This window comes from Oryx dammah, unplaced genomic scaffold (genome assembly GCF_014754425.2).
Source record: "Oryx dammah isolate SB20612 unplaced genomic scaffold, SCBI_Odam_1.1 HiC_scaffold_26, whole genome shotgun sequence".
Taxonomy (NCBI): Eukaryota; Metazoa; Chordata; class Mammalia; order Artiodactyla; family Bovidae; genus Oryx; species Oryx dammah.
In genome coordinates, this window is record NW_024070210.1 from 2,975,269 (window position 1) to 2,989,926 (window position 14,658).

The following is a 14,658-nucleotide window of genomic DNA, read 5'->3' on the forward strand; positions in this document are numbered from 1 at the left end:
GGGCTCTGGGTGTGCGGCGGGGGCTCCTCGGGGCTCTGGGTGTGCGGGGGCTCCTCGGGGCTCTGGGTGTGCGGGCTTCGGGGGCTGTGGCCCAGGCTCGGTCACTGCGGCTTAGTTGTTTCCAGGCGTGTGGGATCTTCCCAGACCAGGGGCTGAACCCCGCCATGTTTCCTGCCTTGGCAGGTGGATTCTCCTCTAAGTTGATTTTTAATTTTTCCTGGGAGTACATCCTTACTCAACTGCCTAACAGTAAAGGCCAGTGTCTCAGGTTGGCTGAAGTGGAGAGGGTGGCCCAGCGTCGGTGATTTGGGGCAGGACAGGGTATGGATGTGTGTGTGGGATGAAGTAGCTCAGCCTGAGTCCTCACCAGCTGGTCCAGCCCTCTCATAGTTGACACTCTTCACTGATTACATCAAGAACTGTGCCTGTTTCTTAATGTGGGGCCTGAGTCTGGCCCCAGATGAGTAGAGTCCAGTATTCAAGCTTGTTTGCCCTGTAGTTTTTGAATGGGCCCAGGGAGTTCTGCTGAATCTGAAGACTTTGATTTGGGTTCGCTAAAGGTACAAAATGCCCCCTTCCTTGGCACGGAGGCCTCCGGTATCGACCATGTGACTGGGTTATGCTTTCGCTCCCCTTGTTTGCGGCCCGTGAGCTTAGTTGCCCCGTGGCAGGTGGAATCCTCCCAGACCAGGGATTGAACCTATGTCCCCTGCATTGGCCGACAGACTCCCAACCACTGAACCACCAGGGAAGCCCCCCCCACCAACCCCCACCCCTTCAAATAAGGAATGTTCTTACTTGAAAAACGTGAATGGCAGCCGCAGGCTGGGAGTAGACACAGGACCCAAGAGTGGAAATCTCGGCTCCGAGTCCAGGCGTTGCCATTCACTGGCTCTCTCACAGGGGCCGGGCCCTTCACACCCAGCCCCTCGGCTCCTCCGTACGTGACCCAGACAGGCTCCCCTCCTCTGTCTTCTGTGGTGGGGTGGTAGGTCCCACGGAAGGTTAGGCTCAGAAAGGGCTTCTGAGTTCTGTCAAGCAGCATGACTGACTTGAATGCAAGGTTTCTACTGTTTTGACCCTGTTTAGCATATACAAGGAGGCAGCTAGCTGGTGTGACCTTGAACCAAGAACTTAATCTCTCTGACTCCTGTTTTTTCATTTGTAACTGAGACAACCCCAGAGAGTTGTTGGAGGGAAAAAAGTGAGGTCCTGTCTCATAGAAAGTGCTCGGTCAAGTTTAACTTATTACTGTGAGGTTGGATCACACATTTAACTGACTGACTTCCCAAGAGCTGGAGTCCAACCCCCTGCTATCCTCTGAACCCCGCCCCCCCCACCCCCGCTGTTGTAACTCCCGGTTGCCTTTGTTGTTTAATGGTGACCGCAGGCGAATGAACACACAGTGTGAATTATGGTTGTGGAGGTTTAGTACTAAAAACAGTGAAATGAATCGCAGATAAGCAGGAACATGCCGGAGTTCTCCGCCCGTCTCCGCCTGCAGGGACTTGATTGCTGTCAGGCAGAGGTGGATTGGTTTGAATGCTTATGTGTTTACGAGAAGAATTTCTGTCTCACCCTCAGTCTTGCGTGGTGGTTCTCATGCGAGAAGCCACCATTTGGCCTGTACATTTAAAACCATGTCCTCTGAGGGCTAAGTGAGGGGCGTTGGGGCTGAGGTTTTACTATGAGCCCCTTTCTTCAAATGCTGGCTTTAGAGCTCGCCTTCCCAGCCACCCAGCGCGTGGGCGCTGGGGCATTTCAGTCCTCTTCAGGCCGAGAAGTGCCGGGGCCACTCCTGGCTGTCGGGAGCTGAGTTTTCCATTTTCGGGCTCTTGTGGGGCAGATTGACATTAGGCGTGTGCGAGAATTGGCACCCTGGACCCCGGCAGACGCCACCCGTCAGCACGGCCCCCACTCCCCCCCCAGCCCAGTGTTGGCCGCTCACCCGCCTCCCGCACCCCTGAGAATCCTGACGTCGTCACCCAAGCAGGAACCTTGTCGTCCGTGCGCCTCCCTCTCCGTCTCCCTCCAGGGCTGACAGAGCGGGGGCAAAGGTGATCTCATCTATGAGACAGAACTGGGGAAACCGTCTCTGTCAGAGTGGGGCTGCTGTCATTACGATTATATCCCGTGGCCTCCCAGGAGGTGTAGACTGTTAGAGGACTTGGCACTCCTGGGCTCGTTTGCCTTCGAGAGCAAAATTGCTGGCTTGAAGAAACAGCAGTTTTCAGGAGACAGAATTCCGCGGACGCCCCCTCACACCCGCTCCTGTGTCATGATGGAGATTGCAGCCCTGCTGTTTTCTTCACTTGAAAAGGCGGCGTTTACCAGAAGTGTGGTAGGCTAACCCCAGTCACGCAAGTCTGCCACAGAATGCAGAGACGATAGAGCCGCCGCAGAAAGCGCTGACAGAGAAACTGTTTGTTTAATGTATGAGCGCTTACTACAGTCAGGCCACTGCATTTAAAACCCTTATCGTGGACTACAGCTGGTGTTCATGCGTGTCACAGTTTGACACTGAGGAGTCCAGTGAGTCCTGTGAAGGAATGCTGTCTGCTCGGAACCTCACCTTCCATTACAACAGAGCCCTGAAACCAGCTGCATTTCAAAACCTTCTATCTGGAAGACTTATCAAGGCTTTGGCCTTGAATGGAATGTCTTCCTCCTCATATTTGTGAAACAAATGTGTGTGTGTGTGTGTGTGTGTGTGTGTGTAGGAGTGTCATCGCTCCTGCGGTTGTTGCTTTAGGAGAACCCTCCCTCCCTGTTTGTTTCGTCTTCAGTCCACTGAAATCTCTTCTCAGAGGGACTGTATGCGTGTATGTTTGATATACACACCTGTAACTATTTTTGTAGGGAATGAAAAAGAGCCGAGGAGATGCAAAAAAAGTCGGTCCTCTCAAATTGGCTGCTCTAAATGGACTCTCCCTGTCTCGACTGCCGCTGCCCGATGAGGAGAAGGACGTGCCGGCCAGAGCTACTAACGACGAGCGGGTACGTACGCGACCCCAGGCCGCCCGCCTTCTCGGGGCCAGCCGAGGCTGCAGAGCTGCCTTCCTGAGAATCTCCTGGGTTTTCTAAGCCGTTTGATAATCATAAAGGAGTGTTAGGAACTTGGTCACCTGGACTGCAAAACTGGGGCCAGCTTATAGCTAACGCCTCGATAGATAATTTCAGGCTAAATGTTGATTTTTGTCTGTTGGCTTCTGGCTGTTGTTCTTTACCTTCTTGTGGCCGTAAAGTGAGAGGAAATCAGCAGTTGCATGTGAGGACTCCTAGGAAAGAAAGGCAGTGTCTTCTGTCCTGACATCGAAAGCTTTTAACAGTGAACAACCACTGAGGTGTTCAAAACTTTCTTTGTGACTGAGATGTATTTGCTGGGAGGCTCTATTCTGTCAAAATTAGGCAGGCATGAATTATGCTAAGCAAAAGTTACTTTGCTTACACCTGGATCCTGGAGATAATTTCCAACTTGACTGTTTTCAGTGTTTTATGTATCATTCATATGACAAAGTTGAAGCACTTGTTCATAGAAGTTGGAATTAATTGTCCTACTCTAGGATTTACTGTTCTCCAGCAGAATTTTCTGTTCTTAAGGCGTCAGGTAATTTAAAAAAATTTTTTATATTGAAGTATAGCCAGTTAACAATGTTATGATATTTTCAGGTGGACAGCAAAGGGACTCAGCCATCCATACACATGTATCCATTCTCCCCCAAGCTCCTCTCCCATCCAGGCTGCCACCTGATGCTGAGCAGAGTTCCGCATGCTATGCAACAGGTCCTTGCCGATTATCCATTTTAATTCTAGCAGTGTATACAAGTCAGTCCCAAACTTTCTAAGGGGGTCAAGTAATTGACTATAGATTTAGAGAAAATGAATTCAATGAATTATTCTAGAACAAGTTTAAACAGAGCTTCGCATTATATTTCTCACCAGGAAGATTATTTCATTTCTCCTTCATTGTCATGACTTGTTAAACTTAACTTTGGTTTCATCTAGAATTTTCAGGATTGGATACCACTGGACTTGAGGCAGAGAGCGAGTTTTCAGACGTGCAGTCAAGATGCAGCTGATGTGGCATGGGACTGCAGTCATAGTATCTCTCACTCTGTGTTTTCCAGTGTAAAATTCTGGAACAGCGGTTAGAACAGGGAATGGTATTCACAGAATATGAAAGAATTCTTAAAAAACGGCTAGTTGATGGCGAGTGCTCAACAGCACGCCTCCCTGAAAATGCAGAAAGAAATCGGTTCCAGGACGTGCTTCCCTACGATGATGCCAGGGTGGAGCTAGTCCCGACCAAGGAGAACAACACTGGCTACATCAATGCCTCCCACATCAAGGTGAGGGGAGTGTTAGAATGGCGGGGCGGCAGAGTCCTCAGTTAAATCATTAACACAAGAGTGGTGAGACTTGTTTTCAAAAAACACCCTTGTTGTGAACCATCTTGACCCAGTGTTCTGCGGGCTGGGAAATCCGTACCCTAGAGCGGGACGGTGTGTGGTCCCTCTGCCCCCAGCATCGTGCCCAGGACTTCGGGGCTGCTCGTTTGTCTGCCTGGAGCACGTGGTGCTTCTGAATCTGAAGCCCTCTCTCTAGCTCACAGGTTCTCTCAGGAGCGGCTGAATGGCTCATTTTTCCTTGTCATGCACCTCTGTGCATTTTGAAGTAACACACGTGTGTGTTGGATGGTGTCACCAACACCGTCCCTCACACTGGAGCCGTCTGCGCTCCTTGCCCACTCTTTCCTTTTTAAACACCGTTTTTGTTTCGTGGGCAAGTGGTGCTCCTCCCTCACCCCACCCTGCCCTGCCCCAAAACAGGGTAAGGCCATTTACCTGAGGTAGCCTTACACCCAGTAAAGTGGAAAAAGGGATGGTCCATAGGAGGACGGTGAGCAAAGCCAGAGGCTCTGTCTTCTCCGTCTCCGCAGCCTCTGTTCACACTGGCTGTGGACAGTCAGTTCCTTACTCTGGAAAGAAGACATTTCCTTCTAGTGAGTGAATGAGAAGGTATCCACGATCAGGTGTTATCTCTCTTCTTTCCCACATTTTATTCAGTTTGCAGTTGACGTTGGATGAGTGCCATTTCGCAAGTGAGTCTTCTCGGAGACCCAGCAGTCTGCCCTTGACAGTCTTTGGGAATCTGTGCATAAGATTTTTATTTTAAAAAACTTTTTATTTTGTATTGAGGTTTAGCCGATTAACCGTGCTGGGATAGTTTCAGGTGCGCAGTGAGGGGACTCAGCCAGACACATACAGGCATCCATTCTCCCCCAAACTCCCTCCCCTGCAGGCGGCCACATAGCACTGAGCAGAGTTCCACGCGCAAACTTTGCTCTCTAGGCGGCGCTAGGGGTGAAGAACCCACCGCCCAATGCAGGGGCCATAAGAGGCCTGGGTTCGATCCCTGGGTTGAAAAGATCTCCTGGAGGTGGGCACCGCCCCCAACTCCAGTATTCCTGCCTGGGGAATCCCATGGACTGAGCAGCCTGGAGGGCTACAGTCTATGGGGTTGTGCAGAGTTGGACGTGACTGAGGTGACATATTTAAAAGCGGAGCGTTTCTTTGGTGTCCCGTCTCCCATGACTGGGTGGGCGAGAGAAGAATGCTGAGGCTCTGTGGCGGCATTTCGAGATCTTCAGCAACAGCGGGAGGGATTCCCAGATCACCCCGTAGCGCACGCTGTGGGCCGCTGTCCTGACCTCCGAGTCAGGACGCGCATCGCCCCTCCTGCCCCGAGCCCCTCCCCCTGGCCCTTGCTCGCTGTGGGGCCCGGGGCCCGTGGGAGGTGGGGGCGTGACCCAGGCTGCGGTCTCAGTCCCGGGGTTGACCCCGGGCACCCCGGAAGCCATCAGTAGTGGGGGAGCCAAAATTTAACCCCATTTCCTGACTACAGCTCTCATACTTATTAGAATGTTTTCAAGGAGGTGTTCAATCTTAAGTGGAAATTTAGTATCGTTGTATGGAGTGATCCTGACTCAGAAGTTCAGAGGTGAACTCCTCAGGTAGGAAGGGATTCCTCCCGCTGTCCCCCTGCCCCCGGAAAGTTGACATGTGACTTCGGTTTTCGACTTAACTGCTTGCACTTGATCCTAGTGTGTATCGTACTTCACGAGGGAAGGTTGGGTTTGAACTTTGGGGTGTGATGATGTTATTTTTGTAAGAACCAGCACGTAACAGCAGGAATGACAGCCATTTATTGAGACCCTCCATGTGCAGGGCGTCGAATATGTTGACTTGAGTAATCCCAACAACATGAGAGCAGGGAGTATTTTTATTCAGATGAGAACTGAGATTTGGAGAGGTTAAGAAAATTGTCCCAGGTCACATATAGATATTCTATAAACTCATAACACTTATGCTTATAAAAGTGCCAGTAGTGGAAATTACACTAATAAGGAAAAAGAGTAAGATGGAAGTCTTTACCTGAATAGTTCAGTTTGCTTTTCAAGGATTACCATGAACAAATGTATATGCGTGTCCTACACACACATTCTCATTTTTTAAAATCCCGTCCTAATTTCAGGTCTCTGTCAGTGGAATCGAATGGGACTATATCGCCACCCAGGGCCCGCTGCAGAACACCTGCCCGGACTTCTGGCAGATGGTGTGGGAGCAGGGCGTCGCGATCATCGCCATGGTGACGGCCGAGGAGGTGAGGACTCTTCTCCAGATCCTCTCGCGGCCTCAGACGGACAGCGACGGGGACAGCGACGGGACGCTGGGCGCCTGACTTTAGAGAAGGGGGCGGCGGCGCGGCTCCCCGGGAGGGCGGGGAGGGCCGCCCGCGGCCGGGTCAGGGCCGCGCTCCTGAGCGCTCTGTCTCTGACAGGAGGGCGGCAGGGAGAAGAGCTTCAGGTACTGGCCGCGCCTCGGCTCGAGGCACAACACCGTCACCTACGGGCGGTTCAAGATCACCACGCGCTTCCGCACGGACTCCGGCTGCTACGCCACCACGGGCCTGAAGATGAAGCACCTGCTCAGCGGGCAGGAGCGCACCATCTGGCACCTGCAGTACACCGACTGGCCCGAGCACGGCTGCCCCGAGGACCTCAAGGGCTTCCTGGGTAAGCGTCTGCCCTGCGGCGCCGGGAAGGCCGCGGCGGAGGCAGGCTGCCGGAGGCTCTCTCCTGCCTCTGAATTGTGGCGTGCGAGGCTGGGCCTGTTTTAACCTGACCATTTCCAGCGTCCAGGGGAGAGCGTAGCAGAAGAGGGTTTAGAGGATCGCTTGGTTAGTCAGCAGCAGGCACTTCTGGCCCCTGAAGCTCTGCATTTCGCGGGAGCGCAGGTGGAGGCAGGGGCTCGCCGAGCCCGCACTGCCGGCCAGCGGCTGGGCCTTCGCCGGCTCCCGCTGCGGTGCGGCCGCGGCCGCCGTCCCAGCGGCGGGGACGGCCTGATGGGCCTCAGCGCCTGTGTGTCTGTCTGTCTGTGTCACCCGTGTCCCACAGCATACCTCGAAGAGATCCAGTCTGTTCGACGCCATACGAACAGCACGAGCGAACCCAGAAGCCCCAACCCCCCGTTGCTGGTCCACTGCAGTGCCGGCGTGGGACGGACGGGCGTCGTCATTCTGTCGGAGATCATGATCGCCTGCCTGGAGCACAACGAGGTGCTTGCTCCCCTGTGGGCGCGGGCGGAGGGCGGCCGGGCGCGGGGGCCGGGCGGGGAGGGACCCCCGCCCCCCGCGGCCTGCCAGGGCTTCTCCGCGGGAGACTCCGAGTAGCCAAGAGGCTGCCTGCCTGCCGGCCTGCAGCCGGGGTCCCCCCAGGACCGCCCGCCCCCGCCGCGGTCTCGGGGAGCCGCGCCCTCACCCCGCTCCCCCCCCCCAGGCGCTGGACGTCCCTCGGGTGCTGGACATGCTGCGGCGGCAGCGGATGCTGATGGTGCAGACCCTGTGCCAGTACACGTTCGTGTACCGCGTGCTCATCCAGTTCCTCAGGAGCTCCCGGCTCATCTAGGCCCCGCGCTCGCCGGGACGGTCACGGAGGCGGTCACAGCCCGGGAAGGACGGAGACATGCTGGCCGACTCGCGCTTTCGCGGGCGCCGCGTCGGGCGGAGGTGGCGGGAGGAGCGCGGGGCGCCGCGTCGGGCCGAGCCGCCGGAGGAACCGGCAGGGCGGAGGTGGCGGGACCGCGCCGGGAAGGACGGTGCCTGAGGGCAGGGCCGAGGTTCCCGTCGCCCCTCTGTCTGACTTGCAGGGCTTGCACACGTGTGGAGACTGTATTTTCTCGATCAGTTCTCTCTGTTTTACTGAAGCTGTGCTGGGCAATTCTGGCAATCACTAATGCATATATAGTTTTGTATCTTAAGCTAGTTTTTGATAATGGAATTTTATTTTATGATGAAAATATTTGGGGTTTTCTTGTTGAGAAACTAAACTTTCCGTGGGGCTGATCCACAGATGTGAGTGGTTCCTGGATAACTTTGTATTTAAAACCATGTTATTTTTAAAAAAAACCTTGGGTACTTAACCATTAAGTTACCAAACCCAAAACTACAACAAGAATCCAAAAGTGTTATTTTTGAAACATGGAAAGCATTTTTATATTCAGAAAATTTTTTAATCCTAAAAGTTCTTTGTATTTGTACCTTCTATATTTTCCAAGCAAGAGTTTAACTCATTAAGGTACGCAAATGAGTCAGTTAATGTAAGTTAACATGGGAAATAAAGGCACATTTTTAAAATACGTGTATGAGAATGATCAGATTCACTATTTTTTTTTTCAGTATTATTCATAAACCCAAATGTGTTTGATTTTTTTTTTTTTTGGTTGAAAATGAAGTGAAAAGCAGTTGCCTAAGATGGTTTTAAGCACTTTTTTTGGTTGCAAACAAATCTGAGTTTTTAATATATATGTTGCTTTGTAGGTGAAACAGTACATAACAGCAGACATATTGAAAGTGTTTTGGAAGGGATCAGGGGTAAGAGTACTGAGGATGACTAGGAGGAGAGTACGTGAAGCGCAGGAAATGCAAGTTGCCTTTGTCTTTACAAAGCACCCAGCGTCACCTGCACTCAGACTGAGCCGCTGGGCGGAGCAGGGTTCGGAAAGAGTGGATGACCCCCCCCCAGTAGGTACCCCCTGGGAAACTCAGGGCCTGTCATGGGCAACAGCTCCCTCTGTTTCCTTGAAGTTTTTCCACCTAAAACTCTCTCTCTCTTTTTTTTAAACAAATCAAGTTTATATTATTATTAAAAGAAGCCATGAAGAGGCTTTGTTTTCTTTTGCCTGAAAGAAGGGAGGAGTTTGTTAATAGTCTCACCTCTTCTTCCCAAATGACAGCCCAGACCTGTGGGGCCACCGGAGATGACCGGGGTGTCCAGGACATCCCGGGGTTTCCTCTCCTTCTTCCCAGGGCTCCCCCTCCTCCGCGCCCCCAAGACCCCTTTTAGGCCCCTCTGTGGGCAGGGGAACTGCGAAGCGCTCGTCCCCGCGGGCCAAGGAGGTGGTGGAGTTCTGGCCCGCGCGTTTAGCTGAGGAGCCCTCTCTTCCTTCCGGAGGCCGCTTCTCCAACACGTCAAGCTTCCCAAACGTCAAACCCAGGGTTACTTCCCCCAGTGAACGGGTATCCGAGGGACGTTCCGATGCCCCGGTTCACTCCTGAAGCGGTTCCGCTCACTGTGGTCACCCCTGAGTCTGTGGCTAGCTGTGAGACTGGGTTTCCTTTAAACAGTGTGTCCCTGCCTAACTCTGTCCCAGAAACCAACCCCTTAAGAGGAAATGCAGATGGCATCAATGAACGTGAATATTGAAAGTGGGCAAGAATTGATTCTAAGTGTAAAATGATTTTAAAGAGCACTAGACCCAAGTGTGGATGTTCAGAGCGCGCTCCCCGGGAGAATGGATTCAGCGTTTCTTATTGCTGTGTTCCCCATCTCCACACCAGGTCAAGGACAGGTGTGCTTCTGATACTTTTTTCTTCCATTGGTATTTTTTTTTTAATGCTTTTCTGTCAGGTTTAAACATTTTGACGTGTCCCATTGACAAGAACATATTGTAAAACAAAAATTTTAAAGAGTAATATATGGTATGTTTGTGTTCCTGCTATAATTTGATTATAAGAAAATTATGAGGGCTAAATTACACTGTATAAATGTCACTCTTAAAACTCGCATGTTTGACATAGCTTCTAAGACCCATGTAATTTTTTTGTGTCCCTTTTGAATTTTTAAACTTTTGATGAACAGTTAGAGAATATGAAAGTATTTCTGAATAAAAATAAATCTACATTTCTGGACTTTTGAAGTAATATGATTTTCAAGGTCAAACTGTAGAACGTTGAGGTTTCATCGGCTCACCATGTCTGAGTTGAGGATTTTCTGTCTGCCAAACTTACACAGTGCTTCAGTATCTTAGTGTCTTTTATTTGTTTGTTGATATTCTTAGTTTCATATCAAGATTACCAAAACGTGCATTTTCACACAGAGTAGGTTACAAACCAGTGCTTTCCAGTGACGAGTGCTGGCATCTCTGGCATCCGTTCTCCTGACCAGTGGGATCTTTAGATGAAATGCTCCAGTGGATAGTTTTCAACACAGGAATTGTTCATTTGGAATTGCAATCTTCATTACTTATTTTCTTCTGGAACATCCACTGTGAAACATTCAGAAAGCCCTAGAATGTAGCCTTCAAACCGTGTTGGCAGGATTGAGACAGAGGCTGTGCTTGCCCAGAAGGTCCCGGGAAGACCAAGGCTGGGACAGAAGCCCCAAGGAAGAGTGAGGATGGGCTGACAGCAGCACGGCGTGGCAGCCTGTCTGCTGCTTCATCCGGAAAAGAAAATACTCCTTTCAAGTGGGTCGGTAACTTAAGTTCACAATATTAAGGAAATATAAATGTTCTCATTACATGTGATATAAACTTTACATTGGGCTTCCTTGGTGGCTCAGATGGTAAAGAATCTGCCTGCAATGCAGGAGACCCAGGGCCGAACCCACTTCAGTGGTCTTATTAAAATATAATGAACTACAGTTTATTGTAAATCATTTAAAAAATCAGACTTTTAAAGGGAATTCTTTGGATAGACATTTAGGGAATTTGCTTTCTATCAACATTTCAGGTAGAAGAAGCTAAACTATCTCCAGTTTAAAGTTTATTAAAATGGTCTAAATTAGAGGGGACCCTTTTTTTTTGAACTGAGAGACAGACACTTCAAAAAGAGGGCTAGGTCCATTAGGAATTTGGGAAAACAATTCTTGAAAGAACATGAGTTTTTCAATGTCCTGCAATAAAAGCTTCATTTACCCTAAGTATCTATAATTTTTTAAAAAATCAGAAAATTTGGTGCTTTAAGGTTTGCATGTGTTAGGGGTGTGTGGACAGAGGATTTTAGAAAATAATAGAAAGGGTCCTTGGGTTGTTAAACTGGCACAGTACAGGTAGTTCCCAAATAAAAATTATGCTCTAAAAGTTCCGATGTATGTGAAACTATTGAGAGTATTGTCTACAGAGGGAAATATTACTGTAAGTGGGCCCTAACTCTGGTTTGTTCTCCCAAAGCTTATTGAAACCACAGGGGCCTGAAAAGGTAGTCACACCCTCGCCATCAGTACTCCGAAAGAAACAGGGCAACTCCCCTCCCCACTGCACCCTGCTGGCCAGAGCACAGGAGCAATTCCGGTTTGCCCGGCAGTGGGGCCTGGGCCTCAGCAAGCAACTGAAGTCAGATTGATGAGTGTTTCATGAGGGAGTTCCACGTCACGAGTGTCCCGTCGTTTGTCTGAGAAACTCGAGTGGCTTGTGAAGGTCAGGGACGGGTGGGTGAGCGGGGCGCCGAGACCCCTGTGAGGGCGCCGGCCGCAGGCGGGTGGGCTGGCAGCATGTCCCCGCCTCGTCTGCTTCTGCCGCGTGTCTGCCTTTGGGTGGTCCTGGCCTGGGGAGGGGGGGACGGTGGGCCTGGGCCAGGGAGGTGGCAGGAGGTCTGCGGCCCCCAGCTGAGGACACAGGAGTCCCACGGCAAGTGTCCCCACAGCTGGAGTGTCTCTAGGTCACACGTGTGTGAGGTGGGCCTGGCTGGTGGCATATTTCCAGAAATATGTAAAATACTCATTTTCTAAAAACTGGAGTAAATCTGAACTTCATCCAATATGTTGCTGGGTTCAGAAAGAGATAGTAAGCGTATGTTGCTGTTGTTCATTTGCTCACTCGTGTCCGACTTGGCGACACCGTGGACCGCAGCACGCCAGGCCTCCCTGTCCACCACCAGCTCCCGGAGTCCACCAAACTCACGCCCATCGAGTCGGTGATGCCATCCAAGCATCTCACCCTCTGTCGTCCCCTTCTCCTCCCACCTTCAGTCTTTCCCAGCATCAGGGTCCTTTCCAATGAGTAACCATATGCTTATTTTAAATTATGCTTTTAATATTACAAATAAATATAAATGAGTGACAAGAAGGGAATAATTGAACTACCTGTAGACATAAGAGACACAGGTTCGATCCCTGGCTTGAGAAGTTCCGCTGGAGTAGGACGTGGTAACCCAGTCCAGTGTTCTTGCCTGGAGAATCCCACGAACAGACATCCTGGTGGGCTACAGTCTGTGGGGTCTCAAAGAGTCGGAAAAGACTGAAGCAGCTTTAGCACACAGGCATGCACATAGAACTAACAGTATGGCTAATATACTGCTGGGAAGTTTTCAAAAATTACTTATTAGGTAGATCTTTTGAACATGATTCCATCGATTAAACATGACTGTGGTGTGTCGTATAAAAGGACCGTTTGAAATCTCAACGATGCCTTGGCTTTGAGCCTATAGTGCCCCCACACTGGCTGTAGCTGTTCATGATCCCAGCGTAATGGATCCGCAGTCTTAAACTGACTGGTAGGGGGTTTAAACCTGTATAAAGACCACTCCCTTATTTCGGTTGTCACCACCGACATTTTTAGTGCTCATGTGTATTTTAAATTCAAGCTCTGAAAGCTTAGTGAAGAAAAGATGTAGTCACTCTCAGGAGCAGGTCTATACCAACCAGGGAAGTTCAGACGGTTGGATTATCTGGATTTATCCCGGACATGTGTCTGTTGGCCCTCACTTTTTGGGGTAGACTGATGTAATGGTGATGGCCTTCCATCTCCACGTGCTCCTTTATCAGCTGAGGAGAACTGAACAAATAAACGAGGAGGATAAGCTTGGTCACTAATTTTTCATAAGAGCTGCAAATATCACAGGTCTAACTGCTCTGTCATAAATACTATGAGAGTCTCCAAACATCTTTTTCCAGAAATTTAGAAATCACATGAAATTAATGGACTATTGAATGAGAAATATTTATTGAAACAGGATTTAATCTTAGAGTTAACTGTCCTGAAGGGACCTAATGGTTTTGTGCTTTTACTGGGATAATTACCATACCGGTTCAGTCTTAAGGAATCCATCTGTCAATGCAGGAAACGCAAAAAACAGCAGGTTCCATCCCTGGGTCAGAAGGATCCCCTGAAGAAGGAAATGACAGCCCCCTCCAGGGCTCTTGCCTGGAAAATCCCATGGACAGAGGAGCCTGGCGGGCTGCTGTCCACGAGGTCGCAAGAGTCAGACACCACTGGCCACACGCACTGTGCTGTCAGCCAAACAAATAGCCTGAAAAAAAGTAAATGTTCTCTACAGGTGACGAACATTTTCAGAACAGGCAAAATAAAAACGAGATTAAAAAAAACCAAAATCTTAAGCCCACAAAACAAAAAGATGAAAGAAAAAAGACAAAAGGAGAAAAATGCCGTAACTTGTGACAACTTCTCGATTAGTAGTGCTTTCGTGGGTTTTATTTGCGTAGTCTGGTTTTGTGGCTCAATAGAGAAGTTGAAGTAGTTGTACAGGGATGATTCTTAACGTTTTTGAAGACTTTTCTGTTAGTGTCCATTTAGACTCTCCATATTAGATTTTTTTTCAATTCTATATTAAAAGTAAGCAGCTTAATTGCTTACTGTAGAATTGAGCTATTACACAGTTACCAGTGTATTCAATTTCTAAGCAACACATTGAAAATGAGGGGAGAAAATAAAAATATTTTTTAAAGTATTAAGCCTTTAAAAACTTGAACAGTTAAACCTTACTCTGAAGGTTGGCATTGGGCCTTTAGAATATATTTTTTGCTTTTTACTGTATTCACAAGTAATTTTTTACATTAAAATATAAAACCGTTTTTATCATGCGAACGTTAAATGTTTTCCTATGAAACCACCTCAGTGTTTCACTCTGTTGTGCTCAAGAGGGAGATATTCCGAATTCTAACAGTGCTACAGATGAAGATTGCACTGCAACAAGACAGAATTTTGTTGTATACTTCTTTGTTAAAAACCGAAGCAGTCCAAACCCCACCCATAGCAAATTAAGCAAAGCATAGTTTAAAAATGAATATCTGGATAATAATGTATTTAAAAATTCAAACTGCTGTTAATATGACTCAAATGTCCACAGAAACTTAAATATTTAGAGACAATTTTTATGAAATATATTCTCTCAGAAAGTTCCCTATAATTCAAGCAATGCATTAGGAATTCTACCTTTTCAGAATCACATTATATATGTAGTTGTCTAGTATTTTCTAGTTTAAAAAGCACTTTTATGAGCTACTGTCTGATGATCAGCAATGTAAAAACAATATATAATGTATAATCAGAAGAGCTTAAATCTGAACTGTCATTGGTTTGT

At 49.0% G+C, this 14,658-nt stretch overlaps 1 protein-coding gene across 1 annotated transcript in view; it reads left to right on the plus strand.

Moving 5' to 3' along the window:
- Positions 1–13,663, plus strand: part of PTPN21 (protein tyrosine phosphatase non-receptor type 21) — a 77,236-nt gene extending 63,573 nt beyond the window's left edge. The window contains exons 14-19 of the mRNA XM_040227513.1: positions 2,860–2,997; positions 4,128–4,349; positions 6,535–6,663; positions 6,841–7,075; positions 7,457–7,617; positions 7,838–13,663. Coding sequence (XP_040083447.1) covers positions 2,860–2,997; positions 4,128–4,349; positions 6,535–6,663; positions 6,841–7,075; positions 7,457–7,617; positions 7,838–7,966 — 1,014 coding nt within the window. The 3' untranslated portion in view covers positions 7,967–13,663. The remainder of the gene's footprint in view (positions 1–2,859; positions 2,998–4,127; positions 4,350–6,534; positions 6,664–6,840; positions 7,076–7,456; positions 7,618–7,837) is intronic.
- The last annotated feature ends 995 nt before the right edge of the window (positions 13,664–14,658 follow it).